This window comes from Selaginella moellendorffii, unplaced genomic scaffold (genome assembly GCF_000143415.4).
Source record: "Selaginella moellendorffii unplaced genomic scaffold, v1.0 SELMOscaffold_5, whole genome shotgun sequence".
Classification (NCBI taxonomy): domain Eukaryota; kingdom Viridiplantae; phylum Streptophyta; class Lycopodiopsida; order Selaginellales; family Selaginellaceae; genus Selaginella; species Selaginella moellendorffii.
Genome location: NW_003314266.1, coordinates 855,576 through 882,179, shown reverse-complemented (window position 1 = coordinate 882,179; position 26,604 = coordinate 855,576). Strand labels below are relative to the sequence as shown.

Here is a 26,604-nt window from a genome sequence, read left to right as displayed (position 1 = left end):
CCAGACGGTAAATTCGACTTCTTCCAGAAAGCTCTGGAAACTTTTGCTCTTCTTCTCGCAGGTATAGAACTCATGAGAAAGATGAAAGCTATGCTCGATCCAAACGGAATTTTTAATCCTTACAAAGTCATAGCATGAAAAAAAAAAGAGTGCCGCGCGGTACTGCTGAGCTCAGGCTCTATACCGCGCGGCACTATAGTAACGAGCCGTGCGGTACTGTTCAAGCTGAAGCTGAAAAAGGAGTACAATCGGTTGCAAGCTACTTAATAGCGTACCGTGCGGTACTATTCGAACTGTGCAGTGCGGTACCCGCGGCATTGCCCGTTATCCCCTCCCATTTGCAATGTAAATGCCCGCGCTCTCTACAAATGCCGCGCGGCGACTGTTACAAACAAGCCTTCCAGCGGCGCTGGAGGCGCTGGAGCGCAGCCTCTTCGCGGATCGCGCCTCCTATCCGCCGCTCCTCCACCAATGCGGGCGGGAGAAATCCCTCGACTCCGCCAAGCGAGTCCACGCACATATCACGCGCAGTGGATTCAAGGACGACATCTTCCTCGCCAATCTCCTCGTCCAGACCTACGCGCGCTGCTCCAGCCTCGCCGACGCGCGCCGCGCCTTCGATTCCATCCCCTGGAAGAACTCCCACTCCTGGAACATCGTCATCGCGGCGTATGCCCAGGCCGGGCACTTGGACGAGGCACTGGAGCTCTTCGATCGGATGTGGGAGCTGGGTGCTGGGCCGATCCATCGCCCCATCCTCACGCTCCTCCTCCGCGGGATCCCCAGCCTGGAATCCCTGCGCTCGCTCCACGATCGCACGCGAATCGAGTGCTCCAGCGATCGCGTCCTCGCCACTGCGCTGGTGAGGAGCTATGGCGGATTTGGGCGCTTGGAGGAGGCGAAGAGGGCTTTCGACGATTACCAGGGCGAGAGGGACGCTTGCTGCTGGACGTCTCTCATCGCGGCATACACCCAGAATTCGCGACCCAGGGAGGCGCTGGAGATCTTCCGGGCGATGGATTCTCCACCGGACGAGATCGCGTTCGTCACCGCGGTAGATGCCAGCGCCCTGGCGAGGGATCTCCGCCAGGGGGAGTGGCTCCACTGCCGGATCGCGCAAGAGGGGCTGCTCCACTGCCAGATCCTTGCAACCGCGCTCCTCACGCTCTATGGCCGCTGCGGGAAGATCGATCGCGCGAAAGAGATCTTCGATCATCGGCTGTTCTTGCGGGATCTGGTGGCCTGGAACGCGATGATCGCGGCGTATGCCCAAAACGGGCATGGCGTTGCCGCGATCGAGACCTTCTCGGCGATGGATCTCGCGCCCAATGCCAAGACCTACGCGACGGTCCTGGATGCGTGCGCGAGCGTGGGCGCGATCGAGACTGGGCAACACATCCACTCGTTGATCAATCCCTCGATGCTCAAGGGCGATGCTGTCATCGGCACTGCGATGATCAATCTCTACGCGAGATCCGGGATGATAGATCTCGCAAAGCGGTTGTTTGATTCAGTTGTGACAAGAGATCCAGTGGCGTGGAGCTCCATGATCGCAGCATTTGCCCAGAATGGGCATTCTTGCGATGCGCTAGATCTTTTCCGTGAGATGACCGACGAGAAGGAGATCTCTCCCGATGCGATTACGTTCTTGGGCGTGCTCGCAGCGTGCAGCCACGGCGGCCTCATTGATCACGGCATCAAACAATTCGTGTCGATGATCCAGGAGTTCGAGATCAAGCCAGCGAGGGAGCACTTTGGATGCGTGATCGATCTCCTGGCAAGGACCGGGCGGATCAGTGATGCAATCGAGCTCTTGTATGCCATGCCCTGTGTTGCAAACGAGGTGGTCTGGACCTCGGTGATGAACGCGTGCCGTATCCACGGCGACATGGAGCAGGGGATGGTGGCAGCGGAGGAGGTGATGATGCGAGAGCCTGAGAACCCTGAGGCCTATATTGCCATGGCTGGATTTCTTGTGCAAGGTCGACTCCACGAACTTACACTTCTTACGTTTACAGTGAAGCCTGAACAGCCTGATACCTAGTGTATCTTGGAAGTTGGAACTACTTAGATCTTACATCTTAAAAATATTCTACTTCCAAAAATTTCCTCTGACATTGTAGTTTCATTTCTATACTGAATAACATGATGACATGGCAAATTTCTATATTAACAATTGGAGATAAATAGATAATAATTATTAGAGATGTTTAGCAATACATACAAATATAAGATTATAATTTCTTTTTCATGCCCAAAGTCCAAAACGTTATGTAAAAATATTTAATGTAAATTTTGTTTTATATATATTTTTATGTATATACTCAATAACTCCATCTGTGCTATAAGATTCCTGAAGGTAATGAGTTTTTTTTTTTTTTTGATAAAACAAAATATAGAAGATCATAAGCATGTGTTTATAAAAACACTAAAAACATACTTATTAGTAAAATATTTTAAAATTATATATAACTATTATACATGTGGGAACAAAAAAATGAAGATTCTTTATTAGCAATTAAAACATTGTAAAGAATGTTTTAGTCAAAAGTTTTGCAAACCAAAATAAAATAATATGATAATTCTAGAAAGTTGCTCAATTCAAATTTAGAAATAATACCTCTCACTAGATAATTATTTAATTCATAAATATTAAAACCCTTCATATAATTCAAGAATAATATTTGTATATATTTTCTATATATTTTTAAAAATAATTAATTCATAATTAAAAAAAGAAGTCACAAAGATGGTTAATAAAAGCAAAAACTCCTCAACTATTAACTCCAAGTTTAAACTAAGGATTTTTTGCATGTATAGCCATTCAAAAAGTTTTAATAAATGTATTTAACTATAAACATTATATATTTAGATGTTAATAAAATTAAATATTAATTATATATTAAAAAGGTAATTAATTAATTTTTCATATTAATAATCACTATATTTGAGTAGGTTATGAATAACATACTTTCACAATATGACCTAAAACCAATATTACTTTAATCTAATCATAATAAAAACTACTATTTTACTAAGTTTGGTGAAATTAAATTTCTCTATGATTAAAATCTTATAAAACTTTATTCATTTTAAACTTTTTGGGATATTTTAATGAATGCCTACCCTTATTAAACTAGGCAATAAAATTATGAACTCTTTGAAGAATTTGTTTATATATATAAAAATTAATTTAGTTTGTGAGTGCATGGAATATGGAAAGGGAATACAGAAATGTGCATATTAATTAGCCCAAAAACCCTAGCTTATATACAGGAGCGAGTGGTCCGGATTGAAACCAATCCGACGGCTACCAAAATCCACTACGCTAATATTAGTATACGGCATCGTAGCCGTACACTTGGCCCTCACATCATCCCCTCCTCTCGGAATAATGGAAGGCCGTCAGGGTTCTCTTGTAGATGGGCCGGGATCTGGAGGAACGTCAGGAGGAGTCATCGGTGGATCTGTAGACGGTATTAACTACTCCTGATCCCTTTGTATGAAGCGTTTTAACCGCTGCACATGCACAATCTCCGGAGGATCGGCCTGCTGAACGTCATGCCGAACCTCATAAACTTGTGGTCCAACTTGCCGCAACACCCGATATGGTCCTTTCCACTGCACAAGGAGCCCCTTAGATAAACCACGTACCGTAAGATGGGGAAAACGGACTAACACAAAATCATCCACTTTGTACTCCGCAGGTGGACGATGATGGGAATTGTAACGCTGTTGTTGTCCCACTTGTACGCGGCCTAAGTGTTCAGTAGACTCTGCTCGGACAAGTGGAAGAATGCTTGTCAAATATTGATCCCATGACCTAGCATCAGGAGCTCGTGGCAATCGCGAAGGTAAACCTAGCTCTGTTAGTAATATTGGATCATGACCATATAGAAGTTTATATGGTGAAGCACCAACATAACTCTGCACCCCTGTGACATAGGCATACCGAAAAGACAGCAAATAACCATCCCAATCCGAATGTTGAAAGTTCACATACTTCGCAATCATCCCTTTGAATGTCCAAACGAGCCGTTCCACCAGACCGTCTGATTGTGCATGATAAGCACTCGTAAAAGTGTGGCGTATCCCCAACCGAGACGTCAAAACATGAAATACCTCAGCCATAAATGCAAGACCATTATCCGAAAGAATCCACTCTGGACAAGAATGCTGGAACACCACTCGATTGAGGAGGAAGCATCCAACAGCAGTTGCAGAGGCACTAGCAAGAGCACCAACTTCCACCCAACGAGTCAAGTAGTCAGAAGCAATAATAACATACTCATTGCCAGCAATCGATCGCGGAAAAGGTCCCATAAGATCAAACGCCACCAACTCAAACGGATGAGAAACTACAATTGACTCCAACCATCCTTCCGCAGCACAAGGGGGAGTATTACGAGCTTGGCACCAAACGCAACTACGCACATACCGGATAATATCACGTCGCATCTCTGGCCAATAGAAAGATCTGCGCAGCTTCTCGGTGACACGACAGTGTCCCATATGCCCACCTAGAATAGGAGAATCATGGTAGGCATGGAGAAACCGCGGAATAAACACCGAAGGCACCACCAGCTGTAAATGATCATCAGGATCCGTCCCCACAAAATAAAGAAGGCCATCTTCAAGGCGATATTGAGAATGTAAATGCCGGAAAGGCAAGTCATCAGCAAGTGATGCAGGATTCTCAAACCCATCTCGAAGCCTTCGAATCCACGGCTCAATCTTTTGAGCCTTGCGAACCTCATCAAGAGAAGGTAGATCTTGCTCTACGCCCTGTGGACACTGAACGTCAAGGACAACAACCGCCGACGGCACAAAATCCTCATCTAGAAAATCCACAGATGCTGGAACAACAGGTTCGTCAGAAACATGAGAAGTGAGTGGAGAAGGAAGAGGAGTTCGAGAAAGGGCATCAGCATCAGCCATAGAACTCCCTGGGCGATGAACAACATCGAAATCATATATCTGAAGCTTCAAAGCCCATCGAGCTGTACGACCAACTAGGTTCTTCCGCTTCAATAATGAAGTAACAACAGCATGGTCACCTTCAAGTAACGTCCGAGAACCATATAGATATGCATGAAGTTTCTCGAAACCCCAGACTGCTGCTAAACACTCCTTCTCCGTCGTGGAGTAGTTCATCTCCGCTGGTTGTAATGTACGGCTTATGTATGCAATGGGATGGCGCTGACCAGGCACACTCGAGCTCTCTTGCATCAACACACCTCCAAGACCAATGTCAAAAGCATCCATGCGCAAAATAAAAGGTCGAGTGTAGTCAGGATATGCCAAAACCGGAGGAGTCGTCAATAGCTCTTTGAGATTCACGAACGCCCGCTCACAATCGGGAGACCAGATGAAAGATGACGTTGATGACTTCAGCAACGCTCGCAATGGTGTAGTGCGATCGGAAAGATGATCCACAAAACGACCAAAATACTGCACCTTACCCAAAAAGCGTTGCACATCATTCACACACTTCGGAGTAGAGAACTTTAGAACAGACACAAGTTTATCAGGATCAACTTGCAAACCCTCACGAGAAATACGGTACCCAAGATAAGTTGTGTCCTTGGACCCAAACACGCACTTCGACCGCTTCAGCTTTAAACCAACATCGCGTAGCCGATCCAACACTTTACAAACATCACGAACATGCTCCTCCCACGTCCCCTCCGAGTGGATCAAGACATCATCAATGAAGTCAGCCGTCACCTCCGGCATATCGCAAAGAACCTCGTCCATCATCCGCTGAAAAGTTGCTGGAGCATTGTTCAAACCAAACGGCATCACCAAAAACTTGTACAAACTAAATGGTGTACAAAAAGCAGTCTTAGGAATATCTTCTTCGGCCATCGGTACTTGCCAATACCCAGAAGCAAAATCTAGCTTGGTGAACCAACGACTTCGCCCCAGACGATCTAAAAGATCAGCAGTGTGAGGAAGAGGGTACACGTCCGGGATCGTCACTTCATTTAACGGACGATAGTCGATGCAGAAACGAATACTCCCATCAGGCTTTGTCACAAGATGAGGTTCACATGCCCAAGGACTCCGCGACTTCCGAATAACACCCTTCTCCAACATCTCCTTGACGTTTGCACGTAAAATCTTGATCTCCTTGGGTGACCGATGACGAACAGGAACCTTGATTGGACGAGCATCCCCGGTTGGAATGGGATGACGTGTGGCAATCTTGGCTCCAGACGATAGGTCAAATTCAAAGAGATTAGAATACTCCTTCATGAGCTGGTCAATAGCTGCAACACAAAGATCATCGGAGGGATCAGAAAAGGGAAGAGCAGAACAAGATGGAAACACAAGAGGAAATAGTGGGGGAACAAAAGTAATGGAAGCAGAGGTAAAAGTAGAGGGACAAAGAGGTACAGAAGTGAGAGAAATGGATGAAACATAAGGAAGTATGAGACAAGGGGGAGAAACCTCAAAGTGACACTTGGCATGATTGTGCTGCAACCAATCCATACCAAGAATGAGGTCAAAAGCTTGACTCGGCACCACCCGCAATGACTGCAACTCAAGCTCAAGATCGCCCACACGCACAACCAAGTCCGCCTCATCTCGTGCACATGCATGTGTACGGCCGTTGCCATAAAGAATGAAAACTGGATCCACCGCACGACGCAAGTGTAGACGACAACGTGTGGCAACAGGTCGAGCAATAGAAGATAAACTCGAACCTGTATCAACCAACACGGAGAGAAGAATAGGAGACCTTTTGTTATAAAAACGAGCTTGGAAAGTAAACACTGGATGAACCGGTGCCAAGTGAACCCCTTGATGATACTCCCGAAAGAAAGATGGAGGGGTCACTAACTTATTCGCGCAAGGTCCCTCCATTACTCGCGCGACTCCTCGTTTCCCGAATGCACCTCGGTATCCAAACCTTCCACCGCAGCAGCACCAATGGGACATTGCTGACGCCAAGGTCTCCACCCAGGAAATGGAGGTCGCCAATCCGGAAAGCGCCGACAACGCCGATAAGTATGACCAACTTCATCACACACCCAGCAACGAACGTCACAGCCACGACCACGTCCTCACCCTTGTCCTTGCACTCGAGTAGCAGCAGCATCAACCTCCATGGGAACAGGACCATCACTCATAGGAAGTGGAGTGGAAGGACGTGTACCAAAAAGTGGAAGAAGTGACGTCTCATAACGTTGTGCCAAGCGAAGAGCATCGTCAAGGGTGGCAGGAGCAAGTGCATGCACAAGTCCGACAAGATCTTGACGAAGTGCTGGCCACAACATTCCTAGCTTGATCCGCTCCGACATATTTGGCTCCGCACGAAGAAAAAGACTTCGGAAACGAACGCCAAATTGCATCACCGACTCAGATGGCCCTTGGCGAAGACGATGCAATTGTTGGAAGGCATCATCACAATCGTCAGCGTGTCCGAAGGCGCGTTTGAAGACGTCCGGAAGAACACTCCAATTGCCACGAGTAGCTGCGCTCAATCCATTGTACCACTGCAATGCCGTCCCTTGGAGACATATGGGGAACTCACGCAAACGTCGAGCATCATCCCAAGAATGATATGTGGCAATCACCGTGAAGTGATCGAACCAATGATACACATCATCTCCAGGATTCCCACGAAAGAACTCCGGCCGAACGCGAGGATTGGCACCAAAAGCAGGAGGAGTTGTACCATGTGCCGTGAACGCCGCCATTAACTGAGTTTGGTTGTTCAATTGCAAGCGCATAGCATCAAGCAATTGAACCAACTGCTGCTCTAGAGTCAAAGGAGGAGATTGTGGATCGGCCATGAAGATGAATGAAAAAGAAAGAGCAAAAGAAGAGAAATGACAAAAAGCTGGAAAGAAATGGTAGATCTAGACAATGCAAAAAGCTAGATCTAAACCAAAATCCTGAAAGGAAAGAACAAAAGAAAGGAAATGGAAAAAGCTAGATCTAGACGATGCAAAAGCTAGATCTAAACCGAAATCCCAAATCCAAACACTCCCCAGGGACAATCAAAGGTGCCCCTCACCTCCACCAATGTGAGTGCATAGAATATGGAAAGGGAATACAGAAATGTGCATATTAATTAACCCAAAAACCCTAGTTTATATACAGGAGCGAGTGGTCCGGATTGAAACCAATCCGACGGCTACCAAAATCCACTACGCTAATATTAGTATACGGCATCGTAGCCGTACACTTGGCCCTCACAAGTTCATTATTTATAAAAAATAAAAATTCTTTGAAAATAACATTTTTCCTCCATATAAATGTTTTATTTGTTACTTCTAGGTTTGACTAGTGATAGTGTCTTACTAATAAACAAAGTCAAACACGAGAAGTGTAAACTTCTAAATTTAGATTTTTTTTGGGAAGTCACCCAACCTAGTACTATTCAAATTTAAAGACACTTAAATCTAAATGTTCCAAAATTTTTAATTAATTAGAAAAAAAAAATACTTTTATTCATAAGCCCTTTTCTTTTATATTTCATTCTTTCTTTTAAATCGTTTTTTTTTGTTGTTTATATTAATCTTAGTTAGGGAGGAGTGTCAGGTGAGAAATCTTTGAGTTGTAATGCATAAAAGGAAGAGGATATCGTTTAGGCATTTTATTATTTTTCAATTTTTATTTTATTTTATGACATCATATTGAAATGATTTCTTTGTGTTTTTCACTAAATAAAGATTGTAGAAAGAAAAACATAGAATGAGTGTAAACATTTTATAGTTTCACTTTTGTGTCATTAAATAATTTTAAAAAAACATTTATTATTAATCCTACAACTAAAAAACTAAATGAATAACATAGAAAAAATCAAAACATACTACCAAACAATTTTTCACATTTAATTTCTTAACAATCATGGCTACTTTGAATACAAAAAGAAACACTAAAGCAATTTATATAAAGATTTTTAAAAAAGGTTTAAATATCTTTTCAAGTGCGAACTGAGCCGTTGGATAATGTCACAATCTTAAAATGATCAAGGTGTTCTTGTGGTAGCATGCAGTGGTGTGGATGACTAGGAAAGTAGCCATTCTTTCATTTCCACTGGAAGTGCTGCATAGGTGCCGCTGGAAGACGTGGCTCTTCTCAACGATATAAAGAAGGAGGGTCAAGGGGCAGCACCGGCAATGGTTGTTGATCCAAGCAAGAGGATTGGAATCTGGATAAATTCGCAAGAACTACTCTCGCCGCTTATGCCAAGTCCAAGCAGCTCAAAGCGATGGTAAAGGGAATTCCTCCAGCTCTTCGTCCAAAGGTGTGGCTGGCTTCTTCCAGCGCTGTAGCAGATGCTGCGTCAATCAGCTCGCGGTCTTCTCTCGCTCGATGGGCGCTGCCGAAAGATCGATCTTCAACTTGGAACGCAATGTATACCCAAGACGGGCATGGCGTCGCTACGATTGAAGTGCAAGCGCCGCACTCTAGCCCACTGACGCTACTCCCCGACCGTGGTCGCGCTACTAGGGCTTCAGCGATTTCACAGCCAGCGAATAGATCATCTGGGATGGAACATTTTCAAGCAGTATCTAACAAAGACATCGGGACTACATTGTTACAAATCCAGGATGGAAGCACACAGCAGTGGACACCATGACTTTTTTCTTCCCACAGGTATTTAGTTTTTTCATGATCTTTGAATTCAAATCTTGAGCTTCAGAATGCTGAATGGGGATGGGATTCTGATCGCCTCAATCACTTCACCTTGAGTGTTGTCACGAGGCTAAAGAATGCTAGAAGCGATTGGAAATCGCTCATTGACGCAGCTCCTGAGAAAAATAAGAAAGTCCAGCATGCGTATCGTGTGCTCTTTCAGGGATGTGTTGTTATTTTAGGAAAGATATCGACTCTCCTTTTGAGGTTACGAATGAGCTTTTGTGTGCACAATATTCTCAAGTCATTGGGCAAATATGGGAGATATAGTTGCCGGTATGAATAAGTTTAGTGTTGACTTACTTTGGACAACTTTAGGGTTCCTCTTTAGGGTTGTTGGCGTGCAATGGAGCGGCTCCAGAGGATCATCTCCAGCGGCGCTGGCGGGGCGGGCGGCGGTGGCATGCCTCACCCCGATTCGCCCCTCGTCGACACGTCCGAGCAGGTCTACATCTCCTCGCTAGCGCTGCTCAAAATGCTCAAGCACGGTAAGGAGGGAGAGAGCTCCGCATTTTCGTGCTAGAGCTTTGCGCTTCTTTCGCAGGGAGAGCTGGAGTCCCCATGGAAGTCATGGGACTGATGCTTGGGGACTTTGTGGACGAGTACACTGTTCGCGTGGTGGACGTCTTTGCGATGCCTCAGAGCGGTACTGGCGTGAGTGTGGAGGCCGTGGATCCAGTGTTCCAGACTAAGATGATGGACATGCTGAAGCAAACAGGACGGTACGCTAGCTAAACTTTGGATTGGACACCGCGTTTTCTCAGATTATTTTCTGCTCCAGGAGTGAAATGGTTGTAGGATGGTACCATTCTCATCCTGGTTTTGGCTGCTGGCTATCCGGAGTAGACATCAACACCCAGCAAGTAAGAATCTATAGAACTTAAGTTTCACGTTTTCTTTGTTTGCTTTTTCTTTTTTGTCAGAGCTTTGAAGCTTTGAATCAAAGAGCTGTGGCGGTGGTGGTGGATCCTATCCAAAGTGTGAAAGGCAAAGTCGTGATCGACGCGTTTAGGCTGATAAACCCGCAGACTATGATGCTTGGTCAGGAGCCGAGGCAAACGACTTCGAATCTCGGTCATCTCAACAAGCCCTCTATTCAGGTACCGAAAAACAAAAGCTCTACATAGATGATTCGTTTTCACAGGCTCTGATCCATGGTTTAAACCGGCACTACTACTCGATCGCGATCAACTATCGCAAGACCGAGCTGGAGGAGAAAATGCTGCTCAACCTGCACAAGAAGACTTGGACAGACGGCCTGACTCTCCAACACTTCGATAGTCACGCGAAAACAAACGAATCCACAATCAAGGTAATCCTTCTCTATCACCGAGAGTTGAGAGAAACCTTGTGTTGCGCCGCAGGAAATGCTCGATCTTGCCGTCAAGTATAACAAGGCAGTCCAAGAGGAGGACAAGCTCTCCCCCGAGAAGCTCGCGATTGCAAACGTTGGAAGGCAAGACGCGAAGAAACATCTCGATGAAAACGTTGCCAACCTCATGTCTTCCAACATCGTCCAGACGCTCGGCACGATGTTAGACACTGTTGTATTTTAACACAGCCAAGAACATATCATGATCATACGTTTTAGAAATGACTGAGATCTTCAAATGAAAGTCTGGGTTTTAGACACATCGATTGCACCTTCTCCTCTCAATCGCATTCCCAATCACGATTTGCCCTCGCACTACGTCCAGATCTTAAAATCGTGCCGTGATCTTCACCAAGGCCGGAAACTCCACGCGGAAATTCGCAATGCCATCGACCTCACCAACGATCGCTTCGTGGCCAACTTTCTCATGGACATGTACGGCAAATGCGGGAGCCTCGTCGACGCACAGCGCGTGTTTGACGAGATCACATATCCAAATGCCTACTCCTGGAATATCTTGATCACCGCATATGCCCGAAACGGGCATCTTGAAAAAGCAACGGACATGCTCCATACGTCGCCATGCAACATTGCATCGTGGACGTTCATGATCGCTGCGTTCGGTGAAAAAGGTGATATACAGAAAGCGCTAGATATTTTCGAGAGCATCCCTGAAAAGAATGTCGTAGCATGGAACGCGATGATCAATGCATATGCCCAAACCGGGCATATGGACAAAGCAAGAGCGCTGTTTGAAAAGATGGAAAGCCCCAATGACCGGACATGGACGACAATGGCATCAGCATACGCAAAAGCTGGAAATCTCCTCCAGGCAAGAAAATTCTTCGAAAATATCAAGCAGAAGACCGTCGTCTCGTGGACGGCGATGGTTCGAGCATTTGCCACAAACGGGCATCTTGACGAGGCTTTGAAAATCTTTGAGGAGATGCCGCAAAAGAACGAGGTCTCCTGGACGACGATCATCCAGGCGCTCGCCGAGTCCGGAAGGATCCAAGACGCTCGAAGGATCTTCGACGACATGCCCGTCAAGGACGAGATCGCCTGGAACACGATCCTGCAAGCATATTCCCGCCTCGGGAATCTCCTCGAAGCACGCAAGATCTTCGACCGAATCCCTCACAAGTCGATCGTTTCATGGACGACGATGTGTTTCGCATACGTCGAGTGCGGCAACTATCTCGAGCAAGCCCGCGAGTTCTTCGACAGAATGCCGCACAGGGACCGCGTCGTGTGGACCGCCATGGTCGAGGCATATTCCCGGGAAGGGTATCTCCACGAGGCCAAGAGCATCTTCGACCAAATGCCGCAGCGCGACGTCGTCTCCTGGACCGTGATGCTCTCGGCATATGCCCAAAACGGGAATCTGGCCGTGGCAACACAGATGCTCGACACCATGCCAGAGCAAAACGTGGTATCTTGGACGAATCTCCTGCAGGCCTACGGCATCCACGGCCACACGCAGCAGGCCCGCGCTCTCTTCGAATCCCTGCCGTTCAAAAACGTGGTGGCATGGACGACCCTGATGTCGAGCTACACTCTCAATGGCGGCCTTGGAATCGCGAGACTCTTGTTCGATAGAATGCCCGAGTTGGATGTAGTGACTTGGAACACCATGATCCAAGCATATGCCCAAAACGGGCATGCCCCCTTGGCGCTGGAGCTCTTCCACGACATGGAAATGGACGGCCTGGTTGCAAACTCCGTCACCTTTGTCAGCGTTTTGAGCGCTTGCCGGCACTTGGGCCTCGTCCGAGAGGCTCGAAACTACTTCCACTGCATGAGGCTTGGAGGGATCTTGCCAAACGTGGAGCACTACCACTGCATGGTGGACGCGCTGGGGCGGGCCGGAAAGACGCGAGAGGCCGAGGATCTGATTGCGAGCATGCCGTTTACCACCGATGAGATCGCGTGGACGAGCCTGCTCAGCGCTTGCAAGCTCGACGTCGATCCGGCAGCCTTGGGAGCCCAGCTTGCGAAGAAGGTGGTCGAGAAAGAGCCCGGTCTCGGGGATTCGTACTTTGTGACCTTCTCGAGCATCCTCAAGCTCGCAAAGGATGAAGGAGCTCTTGCAAAATAGCGGAGATCAGCAAAAATGTTCTTTCATTAAAATGCAGTGAACGTTACTGACTGGTGAGTTTCTTTCATTGCTATCGATTTGCTCGGTATATCCTGCTTCACAAACATTAAGAACGTCATTCGCAAATGAGCTGACAAGAGTGACTTTCTCATTACCTCTAGTGAAAAGTCTGCACAGCAGGAAAAAAATGCTTATGCCTGTCACATACAAAAGTATGAATGTTGAGTATGGTATCCAATTTACTGACCTCTCCTTTCGTCTCTATGGATTTCGGTAAATCCTGTCTAAAGGGAAAGAAAATAATCAGCCAAAGATCGTCCACAACGAGCTTAAAGCTTTCATTACCTCATCGCCGCTGGAAGTTGATAAACTTGATCGAGAACGCAAAAACGAGCCAGAAGAGAATCACAAAGCCGAGCATGACCGCAGCGCAGACCCCCACAAAGTCCTCCTCGAAGCCAAAGTAGTCCTTGAGAAACCTCTTGACGCTGATCTCGCCAAGGCTGCCACGAACAGTGATGACATCTTCCACGTCCCCGAGCTGCGACACCGTGAGCCCATACAGCGTCCAGCTGACCGGATCGATGTAGTAGAACCACACCCACCAGGCGGGCATCCTCCTCTTGGGGATGAAGAATCCCGAGAACAAGTTCCACACCGAGTAGAAGGCCGACGAGATCACCGACGCTAGCTGCTGCGAGGGAGTGAGTCCCACCGCCATCATCCCGTAGAAGGTGAAGTAGGCGAAGGTGAGGAACATGAAGAGCAAGTACCACAGGAACTTGGCCAGCGACAGCTCGAACTGGATCATCGCGTACGTGATCACCCCGTACAGCAGCGTCTGGACGAGGATATACGGCAGCTCGATGGCCCCCTGCGCGAACGCGTACGGGAGAGGGGAGTACATCCCCGCTGCTCGCTCGCGGTAAAACACCGTTCGCTCGACGGCCACCACCGGCTGGACGCTGGACGAGTTGTTGACTCCCAAGAACACCACCGCTCCAAACAGGACTCCCATCACGTTGAAAACGTCCTGCTGCGTCTCTCGGTGCTTTCCCACCCCCCAGAAGATGGATCCAAAGATCAGAGCGCAGACGAACGTGAAGAAGAGCCTGACGACGTTGTAGTACGGGTTCCTCCAGTACGTCAAGTGCTGCTTCCACAGGCAAGCTCGGCACTGGCCCCAAGTATCCATTGCATAGTCCGTGGAGAAAGCCAAGGCCTTCGAGCCTGCTGCTGGAACTTTGAGTGACTCAATCAGGCTCTCGGTTCTCTGGTACAAGGCCGAGCTCTTGAAGATGTCGGCGAAGTCCTTGCCGAGTCGGGCCTCCACTGCTGGACTGGAGATCTCAAGCATCCATGTCGCTGGATTGTAGCCCTCTTTCAGGGGAGGGACTCCGGGTATCGCCTCGAAGTAGTCCACCATAGTCTTCGAGTGTGGTCCAAGCGAGCCGACGTATATAGCTCTTCCACCGCGTTTCATCAGTAGTAGCTCGTCAAACGACTCGAAGATATCAATGCTCGGCTGGTGAATGGTGCACACAACTGTCCTTCCCGTGTCCACCGTGTTTCTCACAGTTCTCATGACGATCGCTGCCGCTCGAGCATCCAGACCCGAGGTTGGCTCGTCCATGAAGATGATGGAGGGATTTGCCACGAGCTCCACCGCTATTGTCAGCCTCTTTCTCTGCTCGGTAGACAGTCCGGACGTCCCTGGAAGTCCCAACAGCGAGTTCCTCAAACTTCCAAGTTCAACCAGCTCCATCACCTCTTCCACGAACGAGTACCTGGTAGCTGCATCAACTTCTCCCGGGAGACGAAGCCAGGCAGAATATATCAGTGACTCGTACACCGTCACCTGAGGCGAGTGGATGTCTGTCTGCTCTACGTAGCCGGAAATCCTTGCGAATGTTTTCTGGACCTTAAGAAAGCCGGAAATTCTGATATCCCCATCAATGTAGCCACCAGTTTTCCGGCCAGCGAGAACGTCCATCAGAGTCGTCTTCCCGGCTCCACTGACTCCAACAAGAGCTGTAAGAACACCAGGCCTGAAAGCACCGCTAACATCTCGAAGCAGCTGGAGCCTGTCCTCCGTCACGCCTTGAGCTTTCATCTCGGCCGGCATGTCGACAAAGTAACACACGTTGTGGAACGTGAGGGACAGTGGCTCGAATGGTAGAATCATCCCCTTAGCCTGGTCATTCAGCACTTCCATCTCCACCTCGTGAAACTCTTCATCGTTTTTTCCTTTTCCATCTTCGTCACTTGACATCGCCTCCAAAACCTCCTCGGTAACCACCGCTTGAGGCTTACGGATTGGATCGAAATACGAAAGGGCCAGAGTTCCCAGCAGCTGCAGCACTAGCGTGTAGCCGACAAGCACCACCACTCCTATCCAGTACCAGTAAGTATCCGGAAACAATCCTCGAGGCTCCAATATCTCCATATATATGTCACCCCACCTTGGAGCTCTAAACTCGTTGACTGCCAGTGCGTTCTCGGCATAGGAGAGTGGCGAAACCCAGTATCCCCATATCCACCACGCAGGAATGTGAGTCCTGTCGATGACGAAGCCTCCCAGCAGGAATACAATAAGGATGCCGAACGAGCCGAAAGTGTTCGCCACGATCATGTTCCTTCCAACCGCACCAATGAATCTAAACATCGCCAGTGCCATCTGGTGCATGAGTATGAGAAGAAACATGTATCGAAAGAACCTTCCTGGCTCTGGAGAAAGCCCGACCGTGTAGTAGACGATGCACGACCATATGACCCCCTCTATTATCGAGTAGGGAATCCTCAGTATCCAGTTTGGAAGCGAAAAAGCCCAGCCTGGGAAGAAGAGGTTGCCTCTCTGTTTGTAGAACACCGGGAGCCGCAGGACCGTGATAGACATCTCCGAGAAACCGTTGAACATCATGTGCACCAGAGCGTAGAACAGCGTCGCCAGGTAGAGGTTTGCGTCTGTCGCGTTGTCCGGATGGAGCCTCGTTCTTAGAAACAGTGTTCCCGCCACGAAGGCCATGAAGGCAACCTGAGCAGTCCTGAACGTGTACAAGAACCTGTTCCGTTTGATCAGCAGCCATTCTCGCTCCGTGCATGCCTTGAACATCTGCCACTTTGAAATGCCGTACTTGGTCTTCATCAGAGCTGCGGGGTGGCTAGAGTCTTTGTTGTACGGCGTTGCGAGATAAATGCTGAGATCTTGGCCAACTTCAAAGTCCTTGAATGCCTTTGCAAAGGAAGGCACGGAGATGTACTTGTAAGGCCTGCTGTCATCAGACCAGTACTGCCGCTGGTCCTTCTTCGACGTCACCTCTTGAAGGAAATCAGCTACCGCTTTCCTCGGTGGCAACTTGAATCCCATGCTCTCGAAGAACTCTAGAATCCTGTCTCGTGGACCAAGGTAAACAATATGACCCTCGGACAGCAGCAAGACGTCGTCGAACAGCTCGAAAGTTTCCGGTGGCGGCTGGAGGAGAGCCATCAAAACCGTCGCTTCCAAGCAATGGACGAAGTTCCTCACGCACTTCACAATCTGGAACGTCGTGGAGCTGTCCAAACCTGTGGAGATCTCGTCCATCAAGAGCGTCTTCTTTGGACCGACGATCATCTCCCCGGTTGTCACGCGCTTCTTCTGTCCACCCGAGACACCCCTCAGCATATCACTTCCCACAACCGTGTCGGCACACACTTCCAGTCCCAGCATCTTCATGATATAGTTCGTCCGGACACTGTGCTTGGCCCCCTTGACGGCGCAAGCTTTCATGAAAGCATCGATGTAAGGATCCGGCCTTATGTGCGCCTCCTTCTCGCGACGAACGAGCTCCACCAGCATGTCATAGGTGAACCCCACGCCCTGGCAGCGAGCAGCAAAGTCGAGAGTCTCGCGAACAGTAAGCTCTCCGATATGGTTGTCATCCTGGCTGATGTAAGACGCGGTTCTGCGAGCTTCAAAGTCCTGGAAGCTGTGTCCATTGTAGGTGATGGAGCCCGATGTCTTGAGGCTTGGATCCAACTTTCCTGCTAGAGCTCGCAAGAGCGTCGACTTTCCAGACCCCGGCGGCCCCAGCAACAGCATCATTCTTCCCGGCTTCACCACCCCACTCACGTCCTTGAGGATCTGAATCTCTCTCTTCTTGGACGCCAGAATCCCAGAGACTGAGAGAAATCCTTCGGCCAAGTTCCTGACGAAGTTGAAGAGCGTCGGAAGAGCCCGGGAGCCGACATATGCATTGGCAGCGATGCAGAGGTTGGAAAACCTCACCTCGATCCGGGGGATTTGGACGCCGACGGCTTGAATCCTCTCGCGCAGCCTCGCCACCAGCCGCTCGTTGTCCTGCTCCGTGGTAGCAAACGCCTTCTCGAGGATTCTTTGCCGCTCCTGCGTGCTAAGCGAGCTCACATCCACGTACAGCCTCTTGTCCGCGTGATCTTGCCCCGCGCCTCCTGCCAGATCACACAGATTTCGATCAGAAGGGACCGATCGCGCAAGAATTCGGTCGAAATATCGCGAGAAAGCGATCCATCGACCAGGATTTCGATCAAGAAATCGCAAGAAGGACCGCTCTTACCTTCTTGACCCTCGATTTCCTCCAAGAATGCCGTGCGCAGGCGGCGATACGTCGGCAGCTTTTCCAACGCGGCCCAGAGTAGATCATCATCGGCAGCCCGCTCGCCAAAAGCGGAGCCGCCGCTGCCATCGTCATCGCGCCAGGATCGCCGCCCGCCATGCCGCTTCTCGAAATTGGAATCGCCGCCCAGCTCCCAGGGTCCAAGGCCCGAGGCCTCCGCCATCGCTCCTCCTCTCCTCCACCGCCCCTAAAAGAAATGTCTAGCTTTATAAAAGGGTGGCCATGCTCGGGAATATACCTCATGGCTGTGTCCTCGTTGTTATAAGTAGCGCGGTTCCACGGGCGCGCTCTCCCACTTCTATTCACAGGGGAGAGGGAAAATCGCGCCAGGCAAACGTTGGCATGGAGAGATCTTTGACGAATATCACCCCTATAGACAAGTGTCAACGTTAGACAATCGATCAAACATAATATAAAAAGAAAATAGAAGAGGACGAATCTCTACTTTTGCGCGAGAGTGAACAAAAAGGGCACAAAAAGAACTTGCGAAGAACGAGAATGGGAAAGAACTTGGAAAGGGCAAGGGAAAAAAAAATCCTCGCATTTTTTCCCATATGAGCGATCGGCGCCCGATCGCAATCGCGATCGGATAAACCCTAAGATACAAAACACCGCTTTGCCGCCTAGAAAAAATCTAGCACACAAGCCACAACTTCACGAACAGCCGTCTTAGCTCAGCCGGTAGAGCGCGTGGCTTTTAACCACGTGGTCGTGGGTTCGATCCCCACAGACGGCGCCCAATCGTCCATTGGCGGTTCGATTCTGTCTAAATAGTAGCGCGTTGTCGTGGGTTCGACTCCGACCACGTACTTTTAATGGTCTCCTCGGTAACCTTACATTTTCTCAGCGCTTCTATTGAAGTACAAACACCACACACACACACACACACCCACATACGCAAATCAAAGGCACACTCTTGGTGACAACACCACTCCACAGAAAGAGTCCCCAGTTCCAATCATAAGTACACTCATCCCTCTTCCAAGAGTTCCAAGAGACCAGGAGTGAAAACTAGGGCTGGGTTCGTGTTTACACTGTTAGGTGATGGTCAATCGCTACAAGTTATATATAAGCACAATGTTTCCAGGCATGTTTCCTCACATCTCACTTCCCTTCGCTTTGATTGCTCCATTTGAGTGCTGGTTGTTTGCTCTTCTTTAGCTCGGGAGAAGATCATCAATGGCTCGCAAGCCCAATGGAGTGGCAAACGTACTCGCCATTGGCACCGCCGTACCGCCCACATCCTTCCCCCAGAGCAGCTACCCCGAGTACTTCTTCCGTGCGACCAAATCCACTGACAAGCCCGAGATGATGCAAAAGTTCCAAAGAATCTGTAAGATTTTGCCTCGCCTTTTGATCACAAATGCGCGCGCTTTGGGCATTTGCTGTTTCTCTAAATTTAGTTGGATCTCTTCCAGGCGATCGATCTGGAATCAAGAAGCGCCACTTCTATCTCACCAGCGAGATACTCGAAAAGAACCCAGAGATTTGCAGCTACATGGGCGCATCACTGGATGCCCGGCAGGAGATCGGCGTGCGCGAGGTGCCCAAGCTGGCCAAGGAGGCAGCGAGCGCCGCGATCACGGAATGGGGGCAGCCCAAGTCGGCCATCACGCACCTCGTCCTGGGCACCACCAGCAGCATCGACATGCCGGGCGCCGATTTCCAGCTCCTCAAGCTCCTGGGCCTCCGCCCCAGCGTGAAGCGCGTGATGATCTACCAGCAGGGCTGCTTCGCCGGCGGCACGGTGCTGCGCATCGCCAAGGACCTTGCGGAGAACAACGAGAACGCGCGGGTGCTGGTCGCGTGCAGCGAGATCACCGCCGTCACCTTTCGCGCGCCGTCGGACAAGCACCTGGACGGGCTCGTCGGATCCGCGCTGTTTGGCGATGGCGCCGCGGCGCTCATCGTCGGCGCGGATCCCAGGCCGGGGATCGAGAAGCCCCTCTTCGAGATCCACTCGGCGATCCAGACGGTCCTTCCCGAGAGCGATGGGGCGATCCTGGGACACCTCCGCGAGTGCGGCCTCGTCTTCCACCTCCTCAAGGACGTCCCCGGGATCATTGCCAAGAACCTGGGCAAGGTGCTTGGGGGGATGCTGGATCGCGCGGGCGTGGCGAGCTACAACGATCTCTTCTGGGTGGTGCATCCGGGAGGCCCGGCGATCCTGGATCAGATGGTAGCGCGGCTGCAGCTGGACGAGGAGAAGATGCGCGCGACGCGCCAGGTGCTGGCGGACTTTGGAAACATGTCGAGCTCGTCGGTGCTGTTCGTGCTGGAGGAGATGAGGAAGGGATCGGCGCGGGCGGGCATGAGGAGCACCGGCGAGGGATGCGATTGGGGCATCATGCTTTGCTTTGGGCCGGGGCTCACAGTGGAGGCGTTGCTGCTCAAGAGCACCCCAGTTTGAAAGGGAATATACTTGACCTAAAATAAAGGCTAACGTTTGAAAAAGAATATGCTTATTCTAAAATAAATGGATTTAGAGCTCGTTTGAAATTAGGTCAAAGGAGGTCAACGCCATCTCCTTCTTTTTTAACATTGGTTTTCCCAAAATTTCTCTTAATACTTCTTTCTTATCAGATAGGTTCATTGAAACTGTTTCCTTTCTCGAGGTGATTCGAAGAACTTTAGATGCTGTACAGGCATTTGTAAATTCTTTTGGGGATCCGGAAGAGGAGAATAAAAGAAATGCTCAACCTAAAAGCTGTGAATCAGCCTTGCAAGCAGCGAGAAAGAATCTCCAATCCACATGTTGGAAGCTCATTCTGGTGTTTGGAGAAGTGTACCAAAGCCTTGGCCCATCGATCGAAAGAAAACTCCGCCAGCTTCCATCTTTCCCGAGCACTGCTGTGAGCGAGCGCCAATGTCACGTTGACGAAATCCTAGGGTTGCATTTGTAGCCGTCCGATCCAAACGGTCACACGAAACTTTTATTCCTGGGGCATTTTAACCCTTGTTAAAAGGTCAAAGGAGGTCGCTTTTTCTTTTGGCGTGAGCTTAGGGTTTTCAGCTATGGCGAGGGACAGGGATGTTGTCTCGCTAGGGCTGGGAATCGTCGGAGCGGCGGTGGCCGGGGCGGCAGCGGGGTATATGCTCGGAAGATCGGAGTCTCAGCTGGCCAAGTCGATCTCGGAGGCTAGTCGCACTGCTTCTGAGGTGGGAGATAAGATCGCTCTGTCCTTCGACAAAGGCATCGAGAAGATCACTCTGTCCTTCGACAAAGGCGTGGACAAAGTCGCGGCTTCTTTTGACAGAGGTGTCGCGTCGTTCGACCGCAGCATTGTGTCCTTTGATCGCGCCATTGACACCGTGGGGTCGTGGAAGATCCCGAAGAACGGCTGCAAGTTCTCGCTATGCCCATTGGTGATGATCCCGAACGAAGATCCTTAGATGGATTTGCGGAGCAATCGGCGGTGCGATCCGCAGCGGAAGCGCAAGCAAGTAAGAGCTGCCGGCGAAGCGGCCTGGCTGTGGCGGCAACGAAGCGAGCGATCGGTTTTTACTTCTTTCTTTCGTTCTCTTTCTGTTTTTGATGACGCGATTTGAGTCGGATGGCACTCTTGTATAGATTCTTTCTGCGAAGGATGCCAATGTAGATCGATTTACCGGGCGGAAATCCTTTGCGGGTCTTCTCACGTTTGCGTTTAGTTGAAAGGCTTGTTCTTTTGTTTCTCTTCTTTCTCAGGCTTTCCAGGTACCAGCCATTCGCAAGTCATGGTCCGAGGTAGAAGTTTTCTCTCTTTTCTCCATTTTTTCCCCATACATTCATTTAGTCTTGTTCACTGTCAGGCATGGTTGACGCAACTTCGCAGGATGCCTTTGCTTCATCCAGATGAGCTCGAGAAATGGTTCTTCTGCCTAAGGTGAAAAGTCTTCAACAATTGCTTTCGTCTGCTATCTTATCAGATGGATCCTCGAAGACTCCTTCCTTTCTAAAGGTATGTAGAACAACTGTACATGCATTTCTAAATCCTTTTCGGGCAGGCGACCAAAGCCATCTCCAAACTGTCCCCGTAAGCTTGTGTGTATTGACAATTTTTTTCTGGTAGAGGAGCGGGAGAGGAGACAAAAATGCTCAACCCCGAGAAGCTCGTAAGCTCGTTCTTTGCAAGTATTGCATCACAACTTTCCTAACAGGTCTTTCAAGGAAAGCTCGTGATCCGGCTCTTCCAGCGAATGTACCGAGAGGACTGGATCACTCTGGTGACAGTCTTCGAGGCGTCTTGGCAACTAAGAACATGGTAATAGAATTCACGCTTTTCTTAGGACCATGTATCAAAAGTGTGAGAGTCTGAACGATGCTTGCTTGATTTCCCGAAGAGTGGAACCAGTGTAGACCTCTGGAGTCTCGGCTTTGGAAGAATGACAGGATAAGGAGATCATCAAGCTCTGGAGGACACTCACTGTCTCTTGGGCATCTCTTTGTCAAGGATGATGCATGAGGATGGCCAGGATTCAGCTCCAAAACTCCAGCCAACGTTGGGATCAGCCTTGCAAGCAGCGAGAAAGCATCTCCAGTCCAGATGAAACGGGATGTTGGCGATGGGGTCTTCGGCAGTCCTGCATGCAACTGTTATGCAGCTTGGTGATCTTGGTCACTGGAGAAAAAAAACTGCTCAACCCCGAGGAGATGTCCTTCTCTGAAAGTACAAGTTCTATCAAGGATCCGGCTCCAGCGAATGTAGCGAGAGGACTGGATCACTCTGGTGACAATCTTCGAGGCCTCTTGGCAACCATGGTAAGTGATGTAGTTTCCTCAGGACCATGTATAAGAGTCTAAACGATGCTTGTTTGGTGTTCAGGAGAGTGGAACAATCTGGAGTCTCGGCTTTGGAAGAGTGACAGGTTAAGCTCTAGAGCTTTGGAGCTGATTCGATCAATGACCAAAGCCTTGACACATCCATCGATGGAGAAAGCAAACTCGGCCACCTTTCATCAACTCAACGAAAGCAAGCCTCGTCTGGGAGAATCTCCATGGATCCTGAGAGCGTGAGAGAGAGCACACTGTCGCCATACATCAAAATGACGTTCAGGCATGCCCACAAGCTGCGCGTAGCAGTGCCGCCTCGGTGGCCGAGATCACATTGTGGACCAGCATCGGCTTGATCGATCGCGTGCAAGCGGAGATCACATGCAAGCGGAGATCACATTGATATCAATGTACTTGGATTCAAATAGCTCACCTAGATCGACTCATTTAGAGATTACAAGGTCCTTTCATTAAAGATCTCTTTAGTCTTGTGCTAAGAACGCCATGATCTCGAAGAAAACACAAAAAACCGTAAATAGCTGCGCAGCCGGGGAATCGAACCCCGGTCAGTACCGTGGGAGGGTACTATGATACCACTACACCAGCTGCGCCTCATAATAATTAACTTGGTTTATCTTAGTTGACTTTCTATTACGTTTGCCCTTATCAAATTAGGGCGCCCGAGAAATGGGATCGTTGCAAGGTAGGAAGAAAGGAATCCTCGTCGTCATCGTCTCGCTGCTGGCAGTGGCGAGATTATCCACCACCGCTGCATCGGGCTCGGAGCTTGTGTCAGCGCTGTGCAACTCGGCGCTCTACTCTTTCGGCGATCCGTTTGGCAAGAATCTGGGCCTTGTGCTGGACGATCTCCTCGGCACCACACCCGGGCGCGACTTCAAGGACTACACCGCCATCTCGCCCAGGCCCAGCCGCTTCGTCTACGGCCATGCCAAGTGCCGCCACGCCTTGAGCGCGGGCGAGTGTGGCGTTTGCCTCAAGGGCGTGGCCGCGGCCCTGGCGGATCAGTGTGGCAATGCCGTCGGCGGCCGCGCTATGTTTGTGGATTGCTTCATGAGATACGAGGCGTACCCCTTTGGGGACGAGGAGCCGGCTTGGAGCATATCTTAGGCGAAAGATCTCTTTCCAGTTGTAATGACGAGTAGAAAATTATGAGAGAAAAAAAAAAAGTTCCGTGGCTCACATTATCAAGTGATTTACTTAGAACTAAACTCTCACAGAAATTGACAAACCTTTGGCATTCTTCACGTGAAGAGTAATTGCTTTCAGAAGAAAAAAAAAAGTGAGGGAAATTGTTATAAAGAGTAAGACAGAAATTAGCATACCTTGGCAATTTTCCAAAAGAAAAAAGAAACTGAAAAAGATTTACAATTAAATTGAATTTTATAAGTGTTTTGGATTATATTGGGTCAGCTTAAAAAAGATAATATAATAACTGAAAAGATTACAAATTTTTCTTTTTATCATTAGTATTAAAATATAGTCTGATATATTTAACACACACAAACATGATAACAATACAATTATGTCCAAATCTTTTATAACCTTTACTTAAATAAGGTATTTGTTTTCATTTTAATTTCCACTTTAAATGATAGTTGTAAATTAGTTTTATTATTGCAATATAATGCATCACCATAAATAATTTATTAGTATTACTTTTTAAAATAGCTGATTTATAAATTAATTTTCTCATTCATTTAGTAGGTTAAATTGTTTGATATATTTTAGTTTTATTATATTTGAATAGTCTATGCTAAATTGTAAATCATAATAATTTTTATTGATCTTATTAGAAAAACAATTTTAGCAAGGCTAATATAAATCCTTAAAGATATTTAAGCACAATCTGTTAAGTTATTGGTTTGTAATACATCAAATCCAAAAAGCTTTATAGTTAAGAAACTTTTCATTTAAGAATGAACAATTTAGACAATAAATGCTTATATAACTCACTTAAATTTATTTGTAAAATCCTCTCTTTTTTTAAAAATGTAGGCTGACAACCTGTAATTATCGTAAAGTGAATGACATCCAACTATTAATTTATAATTTTAAAATTTTAATTAAAATGAACTTTTATAAACATATTGTTATTAAACTATCTAATTTAGCTGGATAGAATATCCAAAACTTTGGTACAAAACGAATATTCACCAGGCGTACTGCGGGTTCACGTTCCAAGCTTTGATTTTCAACAGGAGTCAGTATAGAGTTGCAGAGAGAGCTGCAATTGCCAAGTATTCTCTGTGCAACTTCCTTCACATCTCAGGGCTCCTTTTTGTTTTCCACTGCCCCCCTTTCCAATCTACAAGACCAAGCTCCTACAAAAGCTTTAAATGCCTAGTAGAGATAACTTGTTTGTTTTTGCTCTTTTGTTCTCATTTCTTTGTTTCTGTTATTTTCTGGGAGAGAAAGATCTTGGGTGAGAAAATGAAGAGGAGCAGTGCACTGCTTTCAATCTTCCTCGCAGTTGCTCCGGTGCTCATCGTCGCCGAGATCGCGATTTTCCCTCGCCTCGCCACTGACTTCTACGTGAGATCCTGCCCGGAGCTCCCTAGCATCGTGCGGCGCGTCATTGCGGCCAAGTTTGCGCAGACGCCAGTGGCCGCTGCTGGGATGCTGCGGATCTTCTTCCACGATTGCATGGTTGAGGTAAAACAGCCTTGCGGATCGTTCCTGTTCTTGGCTTGGCGCATTCTAAAAGTTTAACTTTGTTTCTTCGAAAGGGGTGTGATGCCTCAGTGCTAGTCGCGTCCACTCCGAGCAACAAGGCTGAGAAGGATGCCGAGATCAATCTCTCCTTGCCTGGAGATGGATTTGACGCGGTGATCAAGGCCAAGGCCGCGGTGGAATCAAAGTGTCCCGGCGTTGTCTCCTGTGCTGACATTCTTGCTTTGAGCACCCGAGAGCTCGTCGTCCTGGTAAGAAACTGAGAGACAACATCTTAACGTTTGCAAAGCTTCCGTTTTCTACAGATTGGAGGGCCCTCTTGGGAAGTTCGTCTTGGTCGGAGAGATGGCACGGTCTCGAAAGCTTCCAGAGTTCCTGGAAATCTCCCCATGCCAAACATGACAGTGGCAGAGCTAACTTCGCTCTTCGCCTCCAAAGGCCTCTCTCTCCAGGACATGGTGGCGCTCACCGGTATGAACTCCTTCCCTTTCACTCCAATCCTATACCTGATCTCATACGCTCAAGACAGTTCAAAGCTTCTCAGAGCATTTGCCTTCGTTTTTACTTTCCAAGCATTTTTTCCTCGCACCGTGCTAGTCAATCGAGAGATCATTCACGCTTGGGTTAGCATCCATACATCCCGGAACAATAAAACCATTCCCACGATCTTACATGACATAAATTCTTTCTCTACATTCTTGTACTGCTGACACCCGCAGTCCTCGATCGATCGATCGCTGGATGCATTTATTCCATCCCAGGAGGAGGCCACACCGCTGGATTCGCGCACTGCAACCAATTCATGGACCGCATTTATGGAACCATCGATCCCACCATGAATCCCTCCTACGCTGCCGAGCTCCGCCAGGCGTGCCCGAGGGGCCCGACTCTGGATCCAACCGTGGTCACGCACCTCGACCCCTCCACCCCCGACCTCTTCGACAACGCCTTCTTCAAGAACACACTGTACGGGCGAGGATTGCTGCGCTCCGACCAGGCCCTCTTCTCCACCTCCAACTCTTCCGCGAGGCCGCTCGTCAATCTCTTTGCTGGATCGCAGCCGCGATTCTTCGAGGCGTTCGGCGTCGCCATGGACAAGCTCGGCGGCATTGGCGTCAAGACGGGAGGACAGGGAGAGATCCGCCGGGATTGCGCTGCCTTCAACCATGCCTGATTAGTTTATACATAAGTGTAATTTTAATAACAAAAGTAATCTATTATTGTGAGGTTCAAGTGTATAATTACAATGTGAGTGCATGGAATATAAAAAAAATATAAAAAATGTACATCCAAAAACTTTAGTTTATATACAAAAGTGAATGGTCTAGATTAAAACTAATTTAATGGTTATCAAAATTTTATTACACTAATATTAGTATATAACATTATAGTTATACATTTG

At 48.4% G+C, this 26,604-nt stretch overlaps 7 protein-coding genes, 1 long non-coding RNA gene and 2 other non-coding genes across 12 annotated transcripts; 8 read left to right on the top strand and 2 right to left on the bottom strand.

Moving 5' to 3' along the window:
* The first annotated feature begins 1,312 nt into the window (after positions 1 to 1,312).
* Positions 1,313 to 2,044, top strand: LOC112344616 (pentatricopeptide repeat-containing protein At4g14820-like). Its single transcript, XM_024669691.1, has one exon. The coding sequence runs from the start codon at positions 1,313 to 1,315 to the stop codon at positions 2,042 to 2,044; it is 732 nt and encodes a 243-aa protein (XP_024525459.1).
* Positions 2,045 to 9,978: 7,934 nt separating this feature from the next.
* On the top strand, positions 9,979 to 11,286 carry LOC9658459 (26S proteasome non-ATPase regulatory subunit 14 homolog). The gene is made up of 6 exons (XM_002965041.2): positions 9,979 to 10,142; positions 10,199 to 10,376; positions 10,436 to 10,517; positions 10,578 to 10,754; positions 10,799 to 10,966; positions 11,019 to 11,286. Exons 1-6 carry the CDS (start codon positions 10,001 to 10,003, stop codon positions 11,208 to 11,210), a joined length of 939 nt encoding a protein of 312 aa, XP_002965087.1. The 5' UTR covers positions 9,979 to 10,000; the 3' UTR covers positions 11,211 to 11,286.
* LOC112344629 (pentatricopeptide repeat-containing protein At4g02750-like) lies at positions 11,241 to 13,278 on the top strand. Its single transcript, XM_024669725.1, has one exon. It carries the CDS (start codon positions 11,265 to 11,267, stop codon positions 13,122 to 13,124), a length of 1,860 nt encoding a protein of 619 aa, XP_024525493.1. The 5' UTR covers positions 11,241 to 11,264; the 3' UTR covers positions 13,125 to 13,278.
* Positions 13,279 to 13,414: 136 nt separating this feature from the next.
* LOC9659680 (ABC transporter G family member 31) lies at positions 13,415 to 17,921 on the bottom strand. The gene is made up of 2 exons (XM_024669690.1): positions 17,699 to 17,921; positions 13,415 to 17,573 (listed from the first exon to the last, which is right to left on the bottom strand). The coding sequence occupies exons 1-2, from the start codon at positions 17,919 to 17,921 to the stop codon at positions 13,471 to 13,473; spliced, it is 4,326 nt and encodes a 1,441-aa protein (XP_024525458.1). The 3' UTR covers positions 13,415 to 13,470.
* A 500-nt stretch (positions 17,922 to 18,421) lies between these two features.
* TRNAK-UUU lies at positions 18,422 to 18,494 on the top strand. The gene has a single exon. It is a non-coding gene; the product is annotated as a tRNA-Lys (tRNA).
* A 443-nt stretch (positions 18,495 to 18,937) lies between these two features.
* LOC9659679 (chalcone synthase) lies at positions 18,938 to 20,168 on the top strand. Its single transcript, XM_002965040.1, has 2 exons — positions 18,938 to 19,091; positions 19,177 to 20,168. The coding sequence occupies exons 1-2, from the start codon at positions 18,938 to 18,940 to the stop codon at positions 20,166 to 20,168; spliced, it is 1,146 nt and encodes a 381-aa protein (XP_002965086.1).
* A 584-nt stretch (positions 20,169 to 20,752) lies between these two features.
* On the top strand, positions 20,753 to 22,984 carry LOC112344759. Of its 3 annotated transcripts, XR_002991823.1 has the most exons (6): positions 20,753 to 21,485; positions 21,535 to 21,699; positions 21,746 to 21,853; positions 21,899 to 22,002; positions 22,082 to 22,499; positions 22,564 to 22,984. It is a non-coding gene; the product is annotated as an uncharacterized LOC112344759 (long non-coding RNA). The 3 variants fall into 3 exon arrangements; XR_002991822.1 differs by having other exon boundaries at positions 21,551 to 21,699; positions 21,899 to 22,499; XR_002991821.1 differs by having other exon boundaries at positions 21,899 to 22,499.
* A 67-nt stretch (positions 22,985 to 23,051) lies between these two features.
* Positions 23,052 to 23,122, bottom strand: TRNAG-CCC. Its single transcript has one exon. It is a non-coding gene; the product is annotated as a tRNA-Gly (tRNA).
* A 60-nt stretch (positions 23,123 to 23,182) lies between these two features.
* Positions 23,183 to 23,778, top strand: LOC9659678 (antifungal protein ginkbilobin-2). The gene has a single exon (XM_002965039.2). The coding sequence runs from the start codon at positions 23,199 to 23,201 to the stop codon at positions 23,637 to 23,639; it is 441 nt and encodes a 146-aa protein (XP_002965085.1). The 5' UTR covers positions 23,183 to 23,198; the 3' UTR covers positions 23,640 to 23,778.
* Positions 23,779 to 24,962: 1,184 nt separating this feature from the next.
* LOC9659677 (peroxidase 65) lies at positions 24,963 to 26,421 on the top strand. Its single transcript, XM_024669689.1, has 4 exons — positions 24,963 to 25,184; positions 25,259 to 25,453; positions 25,508 to 25,673; positions 25,967 to 26,421. The coding sequence occupies exons 1-4, from the start codon at positions 24,963 to 24,965 to the stop codon at positions 26,374 to 26,376; spliced, it is 993 nt and encodes a 330-aa protein (XP_024525457.1). The 3' UTR covers positions 26,377 to 26,421.
* Positions 26,422 to 26,604: the final 183 nt, after the last annotated feature.

Coding starts and splice junctions, on each gene's coding strand:
- LOC9659678 (XM_002965039.2), top strand. CDS start 23,199: ATGGGATCGTTGCAAGGTAGGAAGAAAGGAATCCTCGTCGTCATCGTC.
- LOC112344629 (XM_024669725.1), top strand. CDS start 11,265: ATGAAAGTCTGGGTTTTAGACACATCGATTGCACCTTCTCCTCTCAAT.
- LOC9659677 (XM_024669689.1), top strand. CDS start 24,963: ATGAAGAGGAGCAGTGCACTGCTTTCAATCTTCCTCGCAGTTGCTCCG. Junction 25,185..25,258: donor TCCACGATTGCATGGTTGAG/GTAAAACAGCCT, acceptor TTTCTTCGAAAG/GGGTGTGATGCCTCAGTGCT. Junction 25,454..25,507: donor CCCGAGAGCTCGTCGTCCTG/GTAAGAAACTGA, acceptor CGTTTTCTACAG/ATTGGAGGGCCCTCTTGGGA.
- LOC9659679 (XM_002965040.1), top strand. CDS start 18,938: ATGGCTCGCAAGCCCAATGGAGTGGCAAACGTACTCGCCATTGGCACC. Junction 19,092..19,176: donor GCAAAAGTTCCAAAGAATCT/GTAAGATTTTGC, acceptor GATCTCTTCCAG/GCGATCGATCTGGAATCAAG.
- LOC9659680 (XM_024669690.1), bottom strand. CDS start 17,921: ATGGCGGAGGCCTCGGGCCTTGGACCCTGGGAGCTGGGCGGCGATTCC. Junction 17,574..17,698: donor GGAAATCGAGGGTCAAGAAG/GTAAGAGCGGTC, acceptor GTGATCTGGCAG/GAGGCGCGGGGCAAGATCAC.
- LOC112344616 (XM_024669691.1), top strand. CDS start 1,313: ATGGATCTCGCGCCCAATGCCAAGACCTACGCGACGGTCCTGGATGCG.
- LOC9658459 (XM_002965041.2), top strand. CDS start 10,001: ATGGAGCGGCTCCAGAGGATCATCTCCAGCGGCGCTGGCGGGGCGGGC. Junction 10,143..10,198: donor GCTCAAAATGCTCAAGCACG/GTAAGGAGGGAG, acceptor CTTCTTTCGCAG/GGAGAGCTGGAGTCCCCATG. Junction 10,967..11,018: donor CAAACGAATCCACAATCAAG/GTAATCCTTCTC, acceptor GTTGCGCCGCAG/GAAATGCTCGATCTTGCCGT.